Raw genomic sequence first — 26,016 nt, forward strand, 5'->3', positions numbered from 1 at the left:
AGTTGAAATCAGAAAAGAAACAAATATCGATGTGTGTGTGAAATTGAAATTAAAATCAAAATTTTTTAATTGATTTCAAGAAAGAATTCACCTAATATTATGAAAAATAATTTCTACTGATAACTTTTGTAAGTATATTGGACTTGCTTATAATAATATATAGTTATACTTATAGTACAATTTAAACTTTCCAGTTTAAACGATAACGAAACGTCAGTAGGTCTGACAAGGTCAAAGATTACCGAAGAAAAATATATATTACGTTAAATATATATGTAGGTACGTAAAAAGTTCTATTGCTATTATGTTTCATATACATTTATATATAATATAGGTACATATAGTTTTACTAGAAATCTCAAAACGCCTGCAATACTATTATTATTCAAAATGTTATTAATTAAAAAGAGTTTAAATAGTTATGTCTCAAAAAATGTTTTTGAATATGTCTACGATCACTTATGATCGTTGAAAGGATTTACAATTTATATCATATGCTTATAAAATAATCCTCTAATTGGCAAATTTTGATGAAACATGAATAAATATACTAAATAATATTACAGAGTTTAGCATCAGTAAGCAGAAAATGTATTTTATCGGAGTAGCAAAATTACAAATATTGTGATATTTAATATTTACGATTGATATATTTTCTGATTTGTATAATAGTTATTGTGGTTTACTACTCATTTATTATTATTTTTTTTTTTTGTTTATCAATAAATTTATTTAGAACACGGAAATTATAAAAATTGATTGACAAGTATAGATTAGTACCTATGCAATATTATGAACTTTTAATAGTTTTTGAATTATAACACTGTTCAAAAATAATTTTGTCTCCATCATTTCGAGTTCGTATCTCGATTAATATAGCATAGACATTTTAACAGCTCGACCTACAAATATACTGAAAGCAATATTATTTTCGTTCTAAACCCAACTGCATAAAAAATTGATTTCAATATAATAATATATAGATAGGTACCTAACTTTAAATCTAATGTAATAAGTAATCAAAACTGTGAAGTCTATTGTTCTCTCTTTACCTAATATTTAATAAGAAGATTAAGGAACTATAACTTCGGTCAGTAATTATTTTACACAACTCCTAGTGGTGCCTACACATAATACACATCCTATAAATTATAATATGTAAGCACATTTTGCATTCAATTCTCGTCTTACATAAAATTTATTTTTCATATTATATTATTTTAATAGTTTATTATTGTTTTTTTCTTTCGGGAAATCGTGCATACTATACTGTTATGGGTGTATTATTATTATTATTATTATTATTATTATTTTGTTTGTATATAGATACTAAATTACTTTATTCCAAGTATTGTTTTAGATCGTCGTTGTCAACAATATACATTGCCTGCCAATAAATAAAAAAATACCGGTAACAATATTACATATATGTACTTATACGTACCTCTTATACCTAATCATTTTGATAGTTCACACTTATATATACTTAAAAAATAGAATTTGTACAAACAATTAAATAAGAATATAACTATAAACGCAACCTAAATAATATTTTAAGACATAAGGCAAGATAGAATATTATGGAGCCTTTACTATAACTCAACAGTAGCGTTTCTACACCCTCTTCTACTGCAGGTGGTTGACCCCCCACCCATGGCATGACTCGAATTATTTAAAGCAAATTAATAATTACAATTTATAAATGTTGGTCTCAATCGACCACATGAAAGTTTAAATTTGTAGACTCCTCCACCATACAATTATAGTGCGGGATAATCAACCATTCGAACTCAAAGTTTTCACAAACACGATAACAATGTAATAATTTTTAATCTTTACAGATTTGTAGTAAACATTACGTAGGTATATTATTTAAATAATTGAACATATATTTTTTAATATTTATAATTTAAAAAAATGCATTTTTATGTATTGTAAATTCCGAGGTCCCCTAATAACGGTGGCCATCTGTCTATGATCGGTTATCTCAATCGTAAATGATATTATGTCTTTCATCTGACGATTTTCGGATGAAAAACATTTTGTAGCGAATATACTCATATAATTATAGTTTATTAACATCTTAAAACGTGTACGACAATAATAATATTATTATTATTAGTAGTAGTATACCTATACTATCGTCGTTGTTTTCATCGCGGTCGTCGACGGCGGGTGAGGGCATCATACAATGAGGGGTGGATAATATTATATTAATAATAATATATTATTATTATTATTATTATTACTACGGTCGTGCTTGTGTCGGCGGGCGGGCGAGACGAGCGACGTCGAGCCGCGGGCCGCGGGGGGGACGCGAGTGAAAACTGTACACCGCGCGAAGACTAGTATGGCGACGGGGTCGCAGCGTTCGGCAACCGTCGGCACCCGTCGGCCTCGGTCGTGCGGCGGCGGCGCGGTCGATGGGTTGTAGAAAAACAACAAAAACGAAACGAGAAAAAATACACAATATATATATATATATATATATATATACCGTAATACGACCACCGCCGCCAGCGCTCACGAGGAAGGCGCCGCCGCCGCCTTGCCGAGGCAACGACCAGCAAGGCAGCAGCGCGGGCAGCGGCGGCGGCGGCGGCGGCGGCGGCGGCGGCGATAGTCCTCGCACGAACCCCACCACATTCGGGTCGGGCACAATCATGCGTCCCAAGCCGGAGCGCGTCGTTACCGCGACCGCAGTCTCGTCCCCGTGATAACGCCGACGACATCGTTTTGCCAACGTTCGGTCGCGACCACACGACGACGCCGTCGTCACTCATTGTTCCGCCGTTTCATCGTTCGGTCCGGTACGCGGTAACAACAACTGCTTCGATTCAAATATTTAATAAATCCGTGCGACATGTCGTCGTCGTCACCGTGGACGACGACAACGGACGACCGTAACGATTATTATCGTCGCCGCCGCCGCGTACGCGTAACCACAACCGCCGATGACGAAGCGACAACAATATAAATAACATTACAACACCATAGGTATTCGATAACAATAATTATTATTAACTAATTAATCGATTAACAGATCGGTGGTAGGTGTCGTCGCGACGATAATCGTTTTTTTTGTAACGCAATTTCGCTGGCCGTTGGCACGCGCGCGAGTGACGAGTGACGAGTGACGACGACGGCCGCGGACAACCGGACCCGTCGTCTCGTACGCCGCCTCGGTGGACATGGTCACGCCGAACGTTTGAACCGGTCAACGACGGACACGAAATAAATAATAATAATAATATTATTATTTACAATCACGATTTACAGTGAGTAGTACATCACTTACCCCCCGACCACCTATACATTTTTCTTCTCGGTCTGGTTCTCGAAAATATTTTTTTATTGTCCTTTAGGTCCTTTAGTACGACCTAGGTACTCGTCCCGAGTTGTAGTGGATTCGGGACAGTGTCCCGATTTATTTATTATTACATTCACGGGACGTGAAAAACACACAACGCATTATTAGCATTGCAATATTAATTTAAAAATAATAATTATATATTATAAGAATAATATTTGGGGAACAATATTAATAGTGGGACGATATTTTATATCGTGCGCTGGGCATGCTTGTTACTGGTAGGCAGGTATATAAATAATTAGTTGCTGGTACTGGAACGCGAAATTCGCGCAAATATTAGCCCTAGGAAGTCGGTAGGATCCTTAAAATTGACCTTAGCTGATAGGATATCCGGAGCATCCTTGTTTCCTGCACTAATGAGTTTAGATAGTAGTGCTGAGTTTAGTCGGAATTCTACAACAGACTGTTGTTACCTAGATTTATCCGTTCCACGAGGAATTTTAACGGATTGTTACCGTAAAACATTAAACTCTCGTTACCAGGTGGAATATCATTGTTATTTGTTATTATTATAATATTAATTGCGGTACGTGGGTAGGTACACATCTGAAGAAATCCTACGCGAAACGTTTAGGACCGATCCTAATTATACGGACCCACGTAGAATTTTTAAGACTGAAAAATGGGTTAAAACTGCCGGGTACCCACCGAAGTATAAATTGCGCCCTTGATGGGCTATAATATGCGGGTAACACTTCAATAGACGATACATCATGTCGTTTACCTGATTGAAGAGCGATTTCGCGCAATTTTATAATAATATTGTTTAAATAAAATAATACTATTTTGTATTTACCTAGAATTTCCAGCAAATTGTGTGATTTAATCAATTGTATGCGAATTTACGACGTATTTCGTCTACTTACCTAAAATTAATCATTCGACTTATTAATTAGTAGTTACGTCATGATACCGACTGCCCATTATCGCCATGGAAAATGTTGTAGTATTATGCATACCGTGAATCATGTATAATTAATTTAATAATAAACATATTTATCTAACCATTGAAAAAAATGAGAGCAGGATGTTCAGGCGATAGTTCCCGAAAATAGTCGTTTTTTTCCTCGTCTCGATGGTCATTGTTCGCTAAATGAGAGAGTTCAATGATGTATAAAACAGCTACAGCAGGAAGCGCGCAAGTCGCAATTCACTCAGTTCTTATTCTATCATAATAAACCTGAGATTGAAACCAATTAAAATATGACGTGTAGGTTTTTTATTCTCATCTCCAAATATCGAGACACAATAATTCCTGGTTAAAATTTGATAGAAATAAAATACTATTATACCTATAATAGGTACATAATTTCTAAACTACTTTAATCTCGAATTTAAATTAGTTTATAATGGACAATTAATGCATTTTTTGTATTATGTATGTCTGCGTACAAGCTTAAAAAAATAAAAAATATTGTTTGGTCTTTTTCAAATTACTAAAAAAAATTGTTTCATACCTATAGGTACATTCAGTCGCATGTAGCTCTTAGAATAAGTAATGTCAATGTGTGTAAAATTGTAACATTGTACAATTGTTTGGCTTTAAATATAGTGTTGATTGATCTATTTCTATCAAGATATTTTCTATTCAATATAATAATTAATAGCTTCAGTCGTACATCATTTGGATCACACGTGGTACCAATACATTTTATCGTCTAAACTACCCATTGTATAGTTCTGTGCTCGATTTTACTCTTTCAAAGCGTCGACTTTATTGACCTTTTTTTACTTTGCAGTATTGTTAAAATTGAAAACTCGGTTGCTCTACTGTAAAAAAATAAAACCTGTATATTCCGAAGCTGATATATTAACAAAAATTGATTTTCTAAAATTTAATTTTGTGTTAAAAATAACTTAACTTAGTAGCTATACATAATATATTCATTCTGTAATTTTATATCAAGTGATAATAATAGAATATTGTGTTAAAAAAATTTGATCTGAAAAACAAATAAAAAATTCACTAAGTATATTAATTTTTGTTTTAAATTTACAACTAAATTAAAAATTAATTTTGGTCCTTTTCACGTAATTTTTAGTCATCGTTTGTTATATTTTTATTTTAGCCTTTATTAAATTGTTATATGAAAAATAAAATACAACGGGGCCGTCTATTTTACTTGTTAACATTTAGGTACCTAATTAAAATGTAATTTTTTTTTAGTTACTTTCAATTTCACAGTAAAAATTAAAATGGTAAAAAAAAAAATACTTTATTATTTATATAGTGAAATTATAAACATAAAATATAATATTAATCTCAATCGGAATCAGAATTATCTGCCTAAGTAGGTATAGGCATTTCTCAATATTGTTTACAACTTTTTTTTTTATAGTAGGTATAGGTAGTATCAAAATCATATCCTTTCCCTTAAACTTCTACTAAAAATAATTGTACGAGAATAAAAATATAAAATATACAGGTAAGTTATGTTTCATCAGTTTTAATTATGATGTAATGTAGTATTGTTATATTGTATAGAATTATATTGATGAACTAATGCGCGTGTAGGTACCTACATTATTTAGAATGATTAGGAATCGATTATTACGCTTCAGTAGTTTGATACTTTTATGTTAACCTTGTCCATTAGGTTTTTTGTTATGTTTAATATATATCTGACTTTATACCTATACAACTATTCATGTAACTCGATTTACTTATTATTTTATGTTGTGATAGCTGTGTATACTTAAGGGGCCTGATACCGGTTTTAAAATTTTCCGCAATTCTATAAATTTTGAATATTATATTTTATATTTTAGTTTATACTTTAATTATAATACTTTTCCACACTAATCTATTGCTCGGAACTATTTGAGATTGGAGGGAGGTTGATACGGTATATTATATCGAAAAAAATTACTTCACAGGAAATGAATTCTCAAGCCTTATAGAATTGTCGGATTTTCATAATTATTTTTTTTATCTAAAAAAAGAATATTTCCTGCATTGAACTCCGATTTTTATTTTATTTCAATTAATGGTATAATATAATTTGTAAGCAAAATAGCTTAAAATTTTTATTATTTTTAAAGACATAATATTATTATGTTTGAGATTAAAATATTGAAAAACGGAGTTCAATGTGGCACTAAGAATATTACCTTCAAATTAGTAAAAAAAAAAAAATGTTTCAAATTTGGTTGATTCTACTTATAATATGATCATTATATCCGTAGAACGTATTTTTGTGGACAAAATTATATTGGAACTGGGTGCTTATTAATACATTTTTTTTTAAAAACTTTTTCATTTCGAAATTCGAAATTAAATCCTATTAAATTATAATATTTAGTTATTATTATTGACTTATTGTATAGTTCGGGGGAATCTTCTACATTTTTAGTCGACTTCTTCAAACAGTATTCTGAACAACTTTGTCTAACAAAGCTGAGTGTATATACAGTCTACTTACACGTACCTATTGATGCTGAAAGACACACTATAGTTGTATAATTAATATTCGTAACACGTCGTGTTTTACAAACGAACTGAATTGTATTTATTTATTTATTTATATTCTTCCGATGGAATGTTTATTTGATTTCATTTTAATTTTATATAATTTTCTCTGTAAAATCTTTACAGCATAAGCGCTATGCCATAATTATCACAACTTTATTTGCAATGCATAACGACATGATTAAAATTAAAATTAAAATAATAATAATAATATTCTCGACCATTACTGAAATATTTACGAAATATAGGTGTATTATACATGTTTACGTACCTTTATGTGACACTTTTCCCATTGAAAACTTGAGGTTGAATTCGGAATTATTGAATTATGTATTATATATTTGCTTAAGAACTACAAACATTTACAAACATCATAATAATTTATAATAATATGTACCTAACTCGCGTAAAATTTATCTGTTCATCATATTTGTTATGCTATTTTTGTGTAACTAGCTAGACTACTGCGTATTATAATAACACTTAAAACGAATAATTTAGTACTGAGTCACAACTACCTACTTTGAGTGAAAAAAGGGAAAAACTTAAAGTTAAAAATATGCAAACATTTACGAAAGTTTTCTTTTGTTCGGTATACTTGTAAAAAATAACTAGAAAAAAAATTACTAGCTAAACAATATTCTACGCACCAGGTTTAATACTTTAAATTGTATTTTTTTGTTACATTTCAAAAATGTAAAACGTTAACATTGACCGATATGTACAAGCAACCTTTATAAAAAAACAAATAGTCTATAGGTACGTTTTTAAAATAAACATAACCAATAACGTTTTCTTAACACCTATCTATGCATATTCACTAACGGCGGATTTACTTTGTCAACAAAGTTAAATTTATGTTAAAGAGCGTATAAAACGTTTATAAATGCCGGAATAAATATGAAAAACTGCAAATGCATTTATCTCCTTTATAAATAGGCAGTTGATATTATTAAACGACATTTTCATATAACTTTGAAATATGCAGGTAGGTGTAGGTCATACGTTTTTTTTACATACAAACTACGTGGTACAGGTGACAGCAGGGTACCCACTAAATATTGAGAAAATCGAAATCTCAAATAAAGTATAATAATTTTATTGTTGTTGTGGTTAGTAGTTTTGTTTTTTGTTGGTAAAAGTATTTTGTTAGTTAGTATCGTTATTTGCAATTTAAACACATTTTTGTTAAGTAAAACAAAACGTGCTAAATCTATACAATTAAAACAAAACAAAAAACTGAGTAAAAGGTAGGTCTACTTAGGCGAGGTACTAAGCAAACCGAAATAAAATAAAATAAACTATATTATACCTATAATTTACTTTATACCTGCGTGTTTTCCCCTGTAATTTCATGTAATAATTCATAAAAAACACAAAACATCGTAATTTTTTATTTGAATATTTATGTTAAACATTTGCAGATCACTAAGTGAAGCAGCGCCATGGCGTCATCGGTAGCCGTATCGTCAATAATATTTTTTACATGCTTGGCATGCTACTACAACAGTCTCTACTGCGACTTCGTGTTCGATGACATTAGTGCTATAAAAGACAACCGAGATCTAAAACCTCAAACTCCTGTATGGAACATATTTTACAACGATTTTTGGGGCACGCCAATGCACAAGGTAAAATATTCCTACAAATATATAAAAACAAATATCTATAAGTATTTTTTTTTGTTTTTATTTCGTTTAATTTTATCTTATTTTATATTTTAATACAAACCGTCTATATCTATGAAGTGACTTCCCGTTGTTTTCTTTTTATTTATAAGAACACTGTAGGTAGGTATAGATAATAATTGTAGTTTTGTATTTCAACGTTTTTTTCTTTTTTTTTCAGGAACAAAGTCATAAGTCATATCGACCTTTAACGGTTTTAACGTTCAGATGGAATTACATGATCCATCAGTTGGAACCTATGGGATATCATCTTGTGAACATACTACTCCACGCCATAACAAGTGTTCTCTACTATCGGTGAGTTTTAATCATGTACCTGTTATGTAAAAACACATTTGTTGTACCTAGTTAAAATTGAGATAAAATTGGATTATGGAAAAACATTTATTACAAAATCAAAGAAAAGGATTGTAATTTATCCACTTTTGTGGTGCAAATCTCATTAACTATATTACAACTTTGTATTCACACACGTGAATCTGAGAGCCATGTCTAGCTGTGTGGATTACAAAATGCGTAGAATTTGACCCCGTACAAAATACTCCTTCCATGATAAAATTATTAATCCCAGCAACAGTATTCGAAAAACAAAACTTTGTGAAAACTTTGCACCTCCTAAAACCACTATGGGCCCTAGAACTTTGAACGACTCTATACCTTAGAATTCCTTATAATTTACATTTATCCTTTTATACATTAATAATTACCCGCACATACATTTATTTTTTATCAAACCGATGTAATAGTTGGTGCCTACACTACAGGAGCTTTAAATTAAATACGCGTTAAATTTGTTTAAAAACGTATTCCGACAGATGCTCGTTTCATATTATTCAATAAATGGAATAAAATTATATTTCCAATTATGTTTTTACATTCAACTAACAATAATCTCTATATACTCCAAAATTAAATAAAAAATATTATTGTTAGGTGTGAAAGTTAATATTTTGTATTTTATTAGTATATACCTGCACGTTTATATTTAATAATATTATAATCATAATGTATTTGATATTTATGCTCTTAATATAAAAATGAATATGATATTGAAATTTTAATTTAATGTCAATTTTAATGCTCTATCAGAGCAAGAAATGTAGCCGTTTATTTTTAAATTATGTAAACTATATAGGTATAATATTATACTAATGAACTAAATTATTGTTAACTTGCTGTGGTTGAAATGTATATATTTCTATAATAGGTATATCTAATATTAATATCTTATATTTCTATATGATCTAAATAATTGCAAATCTGAATTTATGTAGAATATACAATATATTTTAAAGGAATTCCCTTATACGGCCTCATAACTATGTATATACTTATACTATATACATTTGTTACTTCTAAATGATAACGATAAATTATGTACTTCTGAAGTATTTGAATTGCTCAAATAATTTATTTTTCAAAGTATACTTGGATGCCCTCAATAATTATATTTGATTGATTTAATTATGTTACCCTCGACGTTACCTAAATGTTATCTAAACGTATTTCTTTAGTGAAAAATAACATACGAAATATTCTGATTCTATAATTCCGTCACTAGTTATTGAACAACGAAAAAAACCACTAAAAAAAATGTATCCCGTTACATATGCGGCTTGGGTTTGTGGCACATATTTCGATTAAACAGTTGGAGCTAGCTACCTTCCCGGTCCCTTGGTATTTCAAAAAAAAATGAACCTCCTAAGTAAAATAATCTTTGGTATGTATGTATCTCCTCCATTCCAGTACATTGAAATATGTACTCGTATATTTTAAAAACTAACATATCCATGCGTAAACATAAACGTTTTGTTTACATTTTAATTTTATTAAGTATGAACATGTTTATAAAATATTGCTAATAAATAATAAGTATGTTCGATTGCTGGGGGGGGGGGGGGGAGGAGGGGATTATCAAATTTGTTTTCCTTGGTGGATCAATAATATTTTCTCGACTGCAGCTCTGCAGTTATGAAATGAAAAACTTAATCTGCATATGGTCGTACTTAAAATGATTTTATTATTTATATTTATACCTATATATTGTTGTTTAATCATATATGTATGTATATATATATATATATATATATATATATATTATGTTTAAAGTCTTAAAACATTTAAATAACTTAGTCTTTCCAAAGTTTTTAAATATTTCACTGTGTCTTATTATTATTGTTATATTTTTCTTTTATTATGTATGCATAATAAGTATATCATTTTTATTTAATGTAAAATTATTTATTACTGACAACTTATATTAATATAAAATGAAATAAAGTTATTTAATTATGAAGCTTAGAGGTTTGAGTAGGGTCATATCCTATCATTATTACTTCATTCATCTTACCGCCCATACTAACGGATCTTAATATTCAATTATTTATAGGTGTAGCTACCTAACTGAAAGTTTACGGATATAAAAGAAAAATAACCAACAAATTTCTCAAATTTGAATTATAATAATATATGTATGAACAGGTATAATATTCATTTTCAAGTAAACTCAATAGTTTAAATCTAGTTTAAATATAAAAGCTCATTTCATCTCAAATTCGTACCTGCAGGTATTTAAAATAGTGCCTATGCATTTTATCTTATTACTTTGGAGTTTCCAACAGTATTATTAATCAACACGTGCAACAACGATCTTAATATTAATTGTATTTAAATATACCCCAGGAAACGTTATGAATAATTAATACGTATAAAACGCATGCTATCAACAATATGAGTTATATTATATATATATCTGATGATAAACCGTAATAACTAATTAAGTATATAGGTACCCACATTGAATCGGTAGAAACGAAAGATCCTTTTCAGTTTACTATGCGGCTTATACTGCAGTAACAAATTTCTTGGCTGGAATCCCATGTTTAATCGAGACAACACAACGACGTAATCCAGACGAATTTCCGACAGCTCCCATTTATCGTATTAATTTTAACAATTTTTCATACCTAAATTAAAGCGCTTTTTCATCGTTCACAGTGGATACGGGAAAAACAATTCTTTGTGTTCGTTCACGCAAATTATTATAAACTTTGTTCATTTTAACAATAATCCATTACTAGTAATGGAAGAAGAATGTTTATGAAGCTAACATTCAGTCTGACCATATAACAATAATATAATATATATAATTATAGTCTTTGTGCACTTTATATTTGGAACGCAAACCATTAAAGCCTATTAAGAAACTGTTTACCAAGGTTTATGGCCGTCCGTAGACTTGTTCCCTGTCATCCACACGCTTTATCGTTTTGACAAATTTCTTTACACTCGGTGGTTTTCTTAATGTTTACTTCACTTTTATTTTCTGCTTCTTATCATTCATATAAATTAAACATGTAAGCAATTTCTCAGAAATTTATTTGCTTTTATTTCTTAATATCCGTACAAGATACAAAAATAATTTATGTAAGGTGAATACTTAATAGGTACGTTTAATTTTTTAATTAAATTACTGAAGATATTATTACAATTTAACAAAATATGTTATCAACGTGTTCAAAAACAATTTGTTGGAGTTCACCTATTTGATTTATAACGAGTGATTTGGTAAAAAGAATGTTCAACTTTCAGCTCGATGGTAATAATTAGGTACACTATATACCTTATGTTTATTTAAACATGGTACTATGTCGTAGCCCATAAGTCATAACCCAACTCGAAAAGAAAAGTTTCGTAAACTTCTAATTTACTTAACTTTTATTACTCTTATTCATTGTTCATTGGTGATGATCAAATAACTTTTAATATTTTGTGATATACATTATACAATATATTATAATAAGTAAACACCATTAGGATCCCATGTATTATTAAGGGCAGGCTTAACCATTGTATTTTGGTCGCCGGAAAATTATTACCCTTTCACACCCTTCCTGCGCCCTTTCAAGGGTTATTTTCACTTTCTTTTGTCCATATAGTTCAACGGCGTTTTGCACACGTTTTAATCGATCCGCCCCCTCCGCGCATATAAGTACCACAATAAAGAATAGCTACTTTAATAATATGGAAAAACTCTTTTCAAATAATATATGAAACTACTATTAACCTCGATTCTATTTTATATCCTCCGAAGGTTGTGGTTTTTCTCGCCGATGACCCACCGGCTAGATATATTATGATACGTACATTTGTACGCACTAAACGCATGTTACATCATGTTACTGTACAGAAGATAGGTAGAAAATTACTTTCTAGGGTTCTTCTATTACACAATCGCATAAATTATAATAAATTGTATTTTAACGATATCAAAATAAGGATCCTTAAACAAAGGTAAATTACATGTGTAGGTATAGTTTGTTTATAAACCTTTACCTACTTTGTATTCAGAGAAAATAATTGTAACCGTACCAATATGTAGGTAGGTAGGAATTTAACACAAATTTGTAATAATATGATTACTTCAGACTTATTTTAAAACCTATTATTTCAACTAAACATTTTTTGTACTGAATTTTCATTTCAATTAAACTCGATTTCTGTCCAGCATAAATGTACGTGTTAATGCATACTTATCCAGAAACCATTAACGCTTTAATGTCTACTTCCCCACTACTTCCTATGATGGCTACAATCAGCCTTGTGCAAAATACTGCACCATGCTAATTTTAATAATTTAAATTTTTGAATAAGTCTTTAACTTGTCGATTATCTAAGATATTAATTTGTTATTTATATTATTTAATTTCTTATAGTTTATTATTTTAATGTTCTGCTAATATGTAACAATTGATTGTTTAGCCGCCGATGGACGAAAAAAAAAATATTATATTGAGTTTCATGCTTATTCGAGCAAGCTATTTTAAAACAGATTAGACAAAAAAAAAACAAAAAGAAAAACTATATTATTATTGTAAAACCTCTGGAAAAACCAATACACTTTTAGCATTGCCATTCACAATCCAACAGTAGGTATTATACGCATGGTTTATAATTTAATTGGTGTCTCTATATCAAATCGTTCTTTAGTTTTTAACACTGAAAACAAAAATTCATTAATGTAATTGTTTTTGCAATATATAAAAGTATATTAGTAACTGAAATATTTTTTGAAAAATCCAGCTTACACATAGTTCTGTTCGTCATATCGAACAAATTTGTTATAATTTTTAATTAATTATCAATTTCAATTGTTTATTAGTTTTTATTTAAATATCGTTCTATTTATGTATCAAATATTTTTTCGATGTCATGTTTTGTTGACTTTGATTATATTTTTTTAGAGTTTGATTTAACATTACCTACGTTCAAACTCTATCAGCCTTATAAATAAAACAACAATTCACACCTCGCCTATAAACATTGTTACAATATTATGTTTTATTTATTTTTGATTTGAAATTTTTTTTTGTCGGATAGGTATTTTTTCAAGAATGTGCTTTTGAGATATTCTTACTTATACGTACAAATAAACAAAGTTGACGAATGGTTTTAATTCTTTTAAAAACTAAACTTTGACCATATTTCTTTATTTTGTATACCTTTTAAAAAATTATAATGACTGCAACCGAGGATTTATTCTTACTTTAATACTCCTAGGGACTAAAGATCACGATATTTCCTAAAGAATATTATAGGTACGATATAAACATAATGTCCATATCCATTTATCGTATTTTCATATTTTATAATATTATTACGTCTTAAAACCTTACCTATATAAAAAACAAATTATATAATTATTTGATATTACAATATAGTCTCATTAAGTATAATGTTTTTCATTATATTATTTCACCACCGTCGTCCAACGACGTCTCATTTTTTCCCCATTAAAAAATATTTCCTGTTCAGTAAATATACTTTAACAATGTATTCATGTACGGTTTTTTTTTTTGTTATTTATTTTACAGAGTCTGTCATACTATAATGGCGTCCGAGTTCACTAGTTTTATGGCTGCTATGCTTTTTGCTATTCACCCCATACACACAGAGGCCGTAAGTATTATTCAGTTATTTATATTTATTATAAGCTATATAAAATCGCGTGTTTATTTTTGGGTATTAACACTGTAAATATTTTTATAATGAATAAAACCCAAAGGGAAATTTAATCTTTGACTACCATGACATTTTCATAAACTACGTCTTCGTGACATGTATATAAAAGCTATTCGCAATTTAAAATGTTGTCTAATTAAATTTAATGTAGAATATTTGCATACAATCTAGTCTCCACGCATTTGATTTATTTTTTTTTTTTTGATATGTGTGCAATTTATTATAATTGTTTAATACAATTAGTTTGTTGTATTTTTTCAATACATAATAATGACTTGGTGTGAATAAGAAATTAATAATTTATACTAACTACTTAAATTAGGTAGATACTAATTGCTCACATCATTCATATAAATCATTACACATTATATATCTTGGTTTATTATCCAGATGCCTTGCACGAGTAACGTTGCTTTTAAATTTACACAATGTTTAGTATAAAAATTAATGTGAATTAATTAATTATTACGGAGAGCTCGTCAGGTAAAAACAACCATAACAATCGTTAACGAATACCACGAAATGTAAGTAGGAAAAAAACCTGAATTGTATTGTAATTACATAGGTAGTTAATAAGCTTCTGTGGTTGAAGTTCAAGATCAAAAAAAAAACAACAAGAAAAGGCATAGTTATTTTTTGTTTATATATCAATATTGCACTTTTGTAATTTTAACAATATTACGGATACATTGTTTAATTTTGAACAAAGTGTTTTTGGAAACATACTTTTTAATATTCAAACAAAAGAGAAAAACCATTACACTCGATAGTTATTATCATCGCATATATAGGTATCTGCAATATCGATGATTGCAAACTTATATTTAGCGAATTCTCCGTCGTTTCAGTTTGCAATACACGGCTGTTTATAAAAAATTTCACGTAATGATACAAACATCCGTCTAGAGGGAGTTGATTTGCATACAACGTACGCCGTTGGGTGGGGACGCTGCAAGCGATTTGAGCTTATTAATAGGCTTGCGCCCTCACTAGTTGCGTGTCGAGAGCCTTGCAGGTTTAAAAAAAAAGAAAAAGAAAGTCAGGAGGGTGTAGTGTTTTAATATTATTTTTATTAGCCTTTCGCATAATAATGCCCTATATATACCTCCACATACAATCCTACGGTATGAGAGTCTAGAAACCAACAACAATATTGATCGGCCGACCTATAACCTCCCGTCTCTCATTTTGCTATATTATATTATTATTGTTTATCGTTTGTCGGGACTCGAAGATCTCGTAAGTCTGTAGATTTCGTGTGTTACCGTATAACACAACAGACCAGCGAATGTCCATCGGCTGTATCGCGTACGTGCTCGGACCGCAGATACCGATGAGCGTCAATTTAGGTACCGTTCAATATATAAAGTATTTGTCGAGGTATTTGTGATATTGCTGCAGTTATTGGTGGACTGTTCTCAGATTTCGTCAGCCATTTTATTGACATTCAGTGATGGATGAATCCAATAACGCTCGCTTACTAAACATAAACATCGACGTTTCGAAACTGATTTATTTGTGTTTGTAAAATTCCCGAACAGCGAACGTCTGGTTTTTGTTTTAAACGCACGTATCATCATTATCGACGTCGACAATTTGCTTCGTCCATGGTTCATTCGTAACACAACAGATATTTTCGAATAGATTATAAGCATTATTCGAACTCAACTTTTGTACATTTGTGTAAACGCTCGAGTTTGTATGGACTTATTTACTTAAAACGAGCTTTGTCAGAATAAAATGAGTATATTTAACTTTGTAAAATTAATTTGCATTGGCTCGCACTACCATTAACAATATCATTGACAACCCTTCCTTCATCTACTTAATATACGCAGGTCTCGTTATTTTCAGTCATGCAATTTACTCGTTAAGCAGAAAAAAAGCGAAAATCTGATAAAATATAATACTGTACAAAATTATTAATGTTTTTTAAATGCCGATTTAAATGTACGAATTATAGTATAATTTGTGATGATGTGTATAGAATTGTATTTAAATTCATGTTTAATGCAGTACGAATTTTCCTTAAGGTCCCTGCAAATCTTATCCATTTTTCATCAAAACGACCTTGCCGGTGACTGACAAAAATTAATGGTTCGATTTAAAAAATGCAAACATTTTTGATTTGATAAAGAAATTCGGTTTGCATTGGTTGGTCAGTGCATGTATTCTATATTTTTAATGGTTTTTAATATCTTTAACATACGGTTTTAGAAATGAAAGCAACTTAAAATGTTGTTCCCGTCAAGAATTTGCTTAAGTTGAAAAAGTGTTAAGTAATTGACTTGTATATGCATTCAAAGCTCTTTACATTTTTTTTTAAATCTGACTTTTGGAAGTACTTAAATTGTTGTTGTCATGCGTATTGCTATTTCACGGCCATAAATGTATTTCGAATATTTTTCTGGGGAGCTTGCACTCACTTATTATAATTTATTACACATACGCTTAGACGAACTATGGCCGCAAGGACCGATATAATTGTCTAAACACAACTCCTTAAAAACACACGTTTACAGGGTCCATTAAGCAAACGAATGTACCAAACACAATGTGATGATTTCTAAAAAATCATTGAAATGTTTAAAACATTTTGGAATTATTTTTACTTTGCGTTAGTTTGGGGTGTGTACACTGTACATATTACATTTATATATATTGAATTCATATAAAGTAAATTAAAACGAATGTTGTTGACAGTTACACATTGCTTGACATCTAAGTATGAAAGTGACATATTTTAAGACCAGTTAGTATGTAACTTTAGACGACTGTGTAGTAATTTAAAGTTTAATATCAAACCATTGATGGACAGTAATTAATTTTTTAACTTTTTTGCTGTCTTAAAGTTTTGAAGGTTACACGCTATTATTCTGCAATGTGAGAAAAAGTTTTGTACACAACTTGCAGCCCTACTCAGTTTTACTGAAAAATAGTTTCAAAACTACAGAGTTCTGTAATCGGTAACTTAACAAATCCGTATTCTTGACAAAATTAAGATGTGATGAAAACACAATATAAGTGTATTTGAGTGGGAAAAAATTAATAATTAACAACCGAGTAAAAATAAAAGATGATTTTTTTTATTCTCGATGAAGATATTAATTGGTTTGACCCTCACAGGTGTAATTGAGTTGTTAGTAGCGAAAAACGAGTGCTCTACAAACACAACCCAAGCGTCGAACGACTAATGAATAATATATAAATGCCGAGTGAAATGTCGTTTGTTCAAAAGTCCACAGGGATTCTTTTCAAGGACATACAGAAAATATCCTGCGACCCGTTTAGAGTATAATTAAACAAACACAGAAAATAGAGGTTTTTATAAGTCTTCGGCTGTGCCAAGTTCTCTGTTATTTGAATATTTAAAAGAGAAACTTCGTTGTCGCTCTACGAAAATTATTTGTTCATTTTTTTCCTACCTCCATTATACAAAGCATAGATAGATATATATAATTCACGATAAGTATCTTTAATTTAATATCTTTTTTATTCGTACATAAACAAATCAAATTTACAATTGCCTAAGTAGTTTTGGGTGTTTCACTACTGTATGTCACTTATCTGTATGCATACCCTGGGAATGAAAAATACTGACATAAATCGATAGTTTTGAACTTCTTAAGGATTTTCTAATATATATATGATTGACATAACAAAGGTAAAGTCAAAGAATCGACGCACCATTTGTAAATTCATTTGTGCCCTTTTTCGAGGACTATTGGCATGCGCATTTGATTTGGTAAAACACATATGCCATAAATCATCACGGAGATCTGACAATAGGTGTGGTTTGGTCTACCGATTTGAGTGTCTAGAGTTATCGCATATCGATATTCCTAAGCGATATCAATTTTAATTAAATGTCCCTAAAATGTACAGTCGGTGAACGGGGTGAGAGAGGGGGCAGAGAGAGATAGGAGAGAGAAAAATGTACATTTCATTCCAATGTGCATTATTATAACGCACCAACGGAGTAATCCTAAATTAATATCTGGCAGTGAAACGTCCCTAGACGAGTGGGTCCAATTAAATCTGAGTTCGTGGTATACCCATTGAAACTTCCCATTCGTAAAACGATAGTATTTTGACATTTAAACAACAATCAAATAGTGTTACTTACCATATTATTGCCGAAATGTATTTTTATTTTTTTAATGTACCTATATTTTTAATTGTTATAATTGATCTTCAAATTGATATATATATATATATATTATATATATATATCAGGTAGGTATATAATATATATACTCAAATTAGTAAATTCATTAATTCATTTGTGAATCTACTATGCAATTAAATAATTCAAATAATTTTGATAAATAAAATATTTACTATTTGAATAAGATATTCAGTAAGAAAAAATAATTATTTTAATAAATATTCATAATATATATTTGCGCGAAAATATTTATTATTTGTTTAAACCTATGTATAGCCTATAAAAAAATGTAACTCTACTTTTTAGTATAGGTGTTCAAACATTGAAACTTCTTGTTCCAAACAGTACCTAACTACTAATTTCAATTTCATATCCACTACATGCTATAGGTACCTATCACTTAATGTTTGGTTGTTTATATATACTAATAAAATTAAAAAGTCAATGTAACAATGTACCAACCTTTTTAAAGTTTGAAAATAAAAATATAATTAAGTTTAAAAACTTTGGAATATCAATGAGTTTATAAAATGGTATTAAAAATTGTGTTTTTCTAGTTTAATTTAAACATACATTATTAATTTAGAGACCGGGGAAACAAATGTCATACGCTTGTATTTATGTTCATGCCTCGTTTATAATTTAACTTAAATATTTCTGACTATTACGTCAACTTTGAATCCACATTTAATAGGTACTTAAATTATGTTAAAAAATGTTAAATTTTCAAATTAAAACCATCCTAAACAAAAATTTTGTGGACTATGCATAGTAAAATCATTATATTATTATAAAAACCATCCCTATTAAATAGGTCAGTGAGTAGTTTAGCATAACAATTACAGACATGTTATTACATTTTAGAAGATTATAATTTTGCTTTGTTCTTCTGATTATGAGATGAGAAAGGATGATTCTAACTAATTGTCATTTAACATGCACGGTTGGGTCATTAGCAAACGACCGGACGATGTAGTGAACAATATAAAGGACAGCAGAATTAGGCAGGATAAACATTGTTATAAAATAGTAGCTTTAGTAAGAAAATGTTTTATAAAATATCCAAAAATATGAATTCAACAACAAAATAATATTCAAATGGCTTATTATTATTTATTTTGGTGTAAATGCCCTAGATTTAAATACCATTTTCTGAAAATTACTTTTATTTCGCTCGCAATAATTGAATATGCGAATAATATTGTACTGAGCACCAACCTAACAAATGTTTATAAACTCACTAATTATATTTGGTTTGACCTATGTTTTTTAGGTGACTGGTGTGGTGGGACGAGCAGAGACGCTATCGTCGGTATTTTACTTATCTGCGTATCTATTGTATACAGAAGCAACCAAAAGGAAAAAATATTCCGGTAAATAAATTATGGTCTTTTGATTTTTTTTTTGAAAAGTGAATAAATTAAAAATATAATAAAATGTAATTACTTTGTGTTATTAAAACTCAATGATACAATTATTGCCTTTCAGGATGGAAGCCTTTAACACTTTCTGTGGTTTGCTTGTGCGTAGCTATGCTGTGCAAAGAACAAGGGATCACAATAGCCGGAGTTTGCGCTCTTTACGAAGTTTTCGTCGCACAAAAGGTAAAATTGGTTTATAAATATTTTAATAATGCGCTTTACTAGTCTAAGAACTCAAATTTACAATTGACAAGTTTAATCAGTGGTTATTAAATTGTATTAGCAACAAAAGATTTTAATTATGGTTTTCAAATATCAATGTAATGGTTAATAATTTCATTTTTATAAAATATGTGTTAGAGCTTAACTATACCTATTTTGTTTGAAAGCAAATGTAGTTGATAGTTTTATTTTTCAACTATTTTTTTTTAATACCATGAAACATACTAATATTTAATATTCCCTACCAAAACAATATTAGAATCTGAAATAGAAATTACTCTAACAGTCTTCAGTCGTTTCTCGGCAACTGCATTTTCTATTAGCATAGTTTTCGTGATTGTATTCTAAGGAATTCAAACAGATCTTCGCGGTCTCTACGCATTCCATAAGAGGAACAATTAAATATAATATTGTCATTTATTATAAAACTGTATAACTCGCTGACATAGGAACGACTATACCTAAATTGTAATGGGTGCTAAAACTGTGTGAATATCTCACCGACCCGCCTACAATATTCATCGCATAAGAGAAATCTTCAGGCATGCGTTTTTGTCTCTAAAAATTAAAACGTCGGTGGCGATTGTAACTTTAGTTTTTATTTTTGCTGCTGTTGTGAATGGAGCATAATAAAATATGATATTATAAATACACCTGACGTTGTTTGCTTAACCCTTTTCCGGATAGAGCATTAATTCTTCTTGGATTAATCCCTACACCCTGTATTCTTGTACTGCTCTGTCGAGGTATACCTATCTCTTGTAACCTACTATTCATGATAGAAAAGAATAATGCACCAGAACCTTTGTAAATAAAGAATTTTTTTATTATCCTTTTGCTAATATTTTTTACAATCGGCTTAGTTTTTTTTCTATTTTTACTGTGATTAACCGTTTAGGTTCTGGGCGGCGTAGCGAGAAAGTTATTGGTTTTATAAATAAGTAATTATAAAGGTTTTTTTTTTTAATTTGCATTAAATCTACTTGCGCGATGACTGGATGAGCTTAAAAATAATTTTCTATCCATTCTCAATGAGTGTTATTTTAAATTACCTGCAGTAATTATTATTTTCTCTTTTACATAGAAAGTCAAAAACCAACTCTGTTTTTATTAATTATTAACATTTTTATATGATTCCGCCTCCACTTTATACAAATTAATTATTTTTAATTATCTGATAAAAAATAAAATATTTTTTTCACGTACGTACTTCTATCTTCAAATAAATGAACTGTATCGGAATTTAATACAATATTATTTCTATAATATTATATCTACCAAATATTAAAACTTATTGTTTATTGTTGTATACTTGATTTAGTATATAGTAATGAAATATTACTGTATTACTATTTTACATATTCTGGTTACTTCGTATTGTAACGGAATAAGCGCGTTGATGGATTCCATTCGTCGTTATTGCGCAACGAAGGATGACTTGAAAATAAATCGAATTAACTCACTTCACTCGCGTTCAAGACAATGTTATTAATCCGGACATAAATCCTGCGGTATTAATGAAATTGCTTATACGCATCTCAAGCAGGCAATAAATTTGTCGTCAAACATTTAGTGTTGTTATTCGAAAATCGTTGAATAAACTAAATCAGAAATATTTGTCCAGGAAAACTGGAAGTAATGTGACTGCCAAAAAGACAATAATATTAATACACCTGCCTTTCAAAATATGACTTTCTACAGTTTCCAAAAATATATTGTGACGACAAATAAATCGAAATATTTTCGTTTTCTTTTATTCAAATGGTGACGGATCGGGAGTAATTTTGTATCAAATAGTTTTACAACTCCTTTTTTGGTAATTTGACTTTTATATACGTAGGTACTAGCATTCAATGACTCTGAATCTAAAATGTATTTGAAAAAATGAATAAATATATTATTTTGTAGTATTGATTTTTAGATTTAGTGGGAATTTATAAAGGTTTATAAATATAATTGAAAACTATTTAAAAACTTACGAATTATAGTCGTTTGATTATTTTTTATAATCAAATTAAATTTCAGTTTTACAGATTTTTATCAATTTTAATCAATTTGTATACATACATTTAAATAGTTTACACTCACTAAAAATAAATGCTTAAACGTCTAAAATCAGATTGTTAAAAGTTCGAAATTTTCCTCTAAGCCTTTAATACAATGTGTTTTCAATTGATTTTACAATTCTTAGTACAAGATCCCGTTAAGTCTTTGATCGTAAAAAACCATAGTCACAATGGTTACGATTGAAATTTATGTAGGGCCGAAAAACTTTTAACATCCCCTCCCCTAAAAAAAAAAATAAACCATTATTATATTGGACATTACGCCATTAAATCTTTTTTCCTTTTTTTACTGCTGTCCAACAATAGGAGAACACAAGGATAAACTCATGTGTGCGTATACGTACAACAACAATAAAAACCCTATGGTGACCCTCGACTCGACCGGAGGATCGATTTCACTGGCCTGCTAAGTATGTTTAAAAATAAATGAAAACCACATTTAATCATAAAGCATATTTATTATAACATTTTATATATTTTTTCTAAAATTGGAAAATACACGGTTTTTTTTGGGTTTGTTGGGAACAATTGCATTTAAATATTTCTGTGTTCCCGGGATGTCACACCGAGATAAATTATTAAGCCTGCGCTTAGTTTCTCGTCCCATATCCAGTATTTCCGTAGAATTTATAAGCTATAAACAGGAAATGATATATACCTACGTGGACTGAAATTTGTGTTAACAATGTTTTCACTTGACGTCCTTTACAAACAAATCGTCGTACAAAACGAAACGTGGATGGTATTATTGCAATTGTTGGGAAGTTTACATGAATGGCCCTGTATAAATATAATATAAATGTTCAATCATACATAACTAGGTACCAAATCAATGTTAGGCATTTAAATACATATGAATTAAAAATTTATTTTACTACTAGCAATATTTGTCTGTAGAGATTTGATACTTAGATTTATATCGAAAAAATATGTTTATTTTAATTGTAAAGTAGGTATTATTGACTTCATAACCATGATCTTACGAGGCAAACATTCCTTTATGTAATTATGTTATAGTATTTATGTATTTTGTTTCAATTCAAACAATCAGTAGGTGTAATTACTTAATAATGGTATAACAATAATGTTATTATGCTTAATTCAATAATAATAATATGCAATTCAAAATAAAATAATTATATATCATGTTCACGTGCAATTCTTTAAAGTTTAAATAATCTACATTTTAAGCACAACTTAGATTTGAAAATCAAAAACCAGGTTGATAACATTTCCATCTTAAAATAGGTACTTTAAACTTTAATATGTTACATTCAATGATGCATAAATAATATGAAAACTAACAAATATTAAAGTATTTAGTTGAGTTTATTTGAATATATTTACTGGACATTAAAATACAACGACTTAAATCAGTATTTTATTGAAATTTGAAACATTTATATATTGTATTATTTATGATACAAATAGTAAATACTCACATTAAATTGATTGTAAACCTCTTATAACACATATAATATGTAGTTTCTGTTTTGTATGATCTTTAAGTTTGGAAATCACATCGATAATAAAATAAAATGTTTTGCAGTTTTATTGTAGATTCTAAAAAGTGTGATTTTATAACTTACAATTTTTCTTAAAATCTTTTTCTTTGAATTATCATTTATCACTGTCAATAATTTTTCCTACTTTTGAGTAATATATTGTGTTGATGTAGCTACCAATTATACAATAATTATTAAGAAAGATCTTTTGTATTTGTATTTTATCTTTTTCTTTGAAAGCTCACTACAACATTTATAGTATACTTTTTATACGAACTGAGAATAGTTACCGTTTTAACAAAAAATAAAATCGGTTTGTTGGAAAACATTATAGTGTGTCCCTTGAGAATTGTATTAAGTTTAAAACTATCGAAGTTATCAATGAATATTATAAATTGACGTTCATACAATAAACAATAACAAAAATACAATGAATAAAATCAATGGATGGACTTACTATAAAATCGTTTTAAATACTGTATTCGTTATTCGTATTATTAAAGACAATTTAGTTAAAAATATTAATTTATAACTTCGTAATTATAATATTATACGAGTTCTTTTTTTTACTGAGAATTCGTTGTCAACCGATACGCCATCTCCATCTTTGCGGTCTTGATTATGTATATTATTATGTGCGACATTGAAATCCGATTCGAACGATGTGGTTCTTTACTGAGCTGCACTGCAGCGGGCATGTATTTAAATACAAACATTCTACCCTGCGACGGAACGGACGGGTAAAAACGTTTGCGTGTTTGGAACTAGTCAAGGCCACAACAAAGATGGAGAGTTGATTATAATATAAGAGCGCGTCGTTTCTGGTTAGGCATTAAGGTTAATTTTTCACTATTATGGACGACGACGACGACGTGGAAAAGTTTTCTTTTTTCCTTTTGTGCTACAGCCACGACCGCCGCCGCCGCCGCCTCCGCTGTCTATCCTTGGGTGTTTAAATTTTAAGCCTTCCATTCCACCCTCGTCGTCCACAACCCTTGCCGGTGGCGCTGCTGCCTCCGCCACCGCTGGGAAATTATATTTATTATTCACGGCGGTGATATACACGACGCGTGCAGTATATATACGTATAGTCTCACAATACCGAGTATAGTGGCGGTGAAAAGCACACGAGTTAATTACGAAAGTAAAACGACACGACTAACAACAATAAGCCTCGTCCCCCATACACACCGTGTTCCGCCCCCCGTGCGCTTAGTCGTCGGCATCGTCTTGCGGGCGGAAGACGACGATGACGACGACGCTTACAGTGTTCTCATCCATGCCATCTGGGCACACATGCCGTTCGCCCTAAAAATTGAAAAGTTTTCACAGTCAAGTGGTGGACCTCGGCTGATGCGCGTCGTCGTCGTCGTCGTCTTTCTTTTGAGACAAATAAAATTCTATTTACATTCCTCCGCGCTGCTGCAGCTCGAGAGGCCGTTAATTGGAAACAGGCGCTTTCTACTGTAAACATAACCCGTGCATTGAATAATTCACCGTCGCGGCGCGCCCTGTATACGCACTCCACACTCCGCTCTCGGACATTTCAGGGTTGGTCGAGCACACCCTTGTAATGGCCAATCTAACCCGGGGTTTATACCCTTTAGCCCGCCGCCCTCTCGCGGAGCCGATAATCTGACGGCGGAGAGAATTTCGATTTCCTCGGCGAAAAAAAGAACGGCGTGGCGGCGGTGTGCTGCTGCGGCCAACGCCCTCTTTCCTCTCCCGCCGTGCGACTCATCTTCACGTAGGTACCTGGGTATACACACCGTGTTATACGAAATATTATATTATTATAGAAGCGAGTCGTCGTCGTCGACGTGTGGTGGCGGTGGTGGTGGTGGTGGTGGTGGGTGGTAGTGGGTCGTGCAAAAACCTATTTCCCGATGAAATATTATTATGCCCATTGAAAAAACACCACGCCGTCACGTGTATTAAACACCAGGTGATACAACGCAGAGTTCAGAGAAATCCAACTTGGCGGCGGTGCTGCTGGTGCTCTGTGCGCGTGTTTAATGGTGTTTTTGTTCCCGGAACGAGGTGTTTTTTTATTTTTTTTTTTTATTATACTCACACACATATA

General features: G+C 30.3%; 1 protein-coding gene across 1 annotated transcript in view; it reads left to right on the forward strand.

Moving 5' to 3' along the window:
* The first annotated feature begins 2,625 nt into the window (after nt 1–2,625).
* The window catches only part of LOC111029505 (transmembrane and TPR repeat-containing protein CG4050), a 51,306-nt gene continuing 27,915 nt past the window's right edge, over nt 2,626–26,016 (forward strand). The window contains exons 1-6 of the mRNA XM_022308518.1: nt 2,626–3,278; nt 8,267–8,473; nt 8,691–8,827; nt 14,404–14,488; nt 19,993–20,092; nt 20,208–20,323. Of these exons, the coding sequence (XP_022164210.1) occupies nt 8,288–8,473; nt 8,691–8,827; nt 14,404–14,488; nt 19,993–20,092; nt 20,208–20,323 (624 nt within the window). The 5' untranslated portion in view covers nt 2,626–3,278; nt 8,267–8,287. The remainder of the gene's footprint in view (nt 3,279–8,266; nt 8,474–8,690; nt 8,828–14,403; nt 14,489–19,992; nt 20,093–20,207; nt 20,324–26,016) is intronic.

This window comes from Myzus persicae, unplaced genomic scaffold, assembly GCF_001856785.1.
Source record: "Myzus persicae strain clone G006 unplaced genomic scaffold, MPER_G0061.0, whole genome shotgun sequence".
Classification (NCBI taxonomy): Eukaryota; Metazoa; Arthropoda; class Insecta; order Hemiptera; family Aphididae; genus Myzus; species Myzus persicae.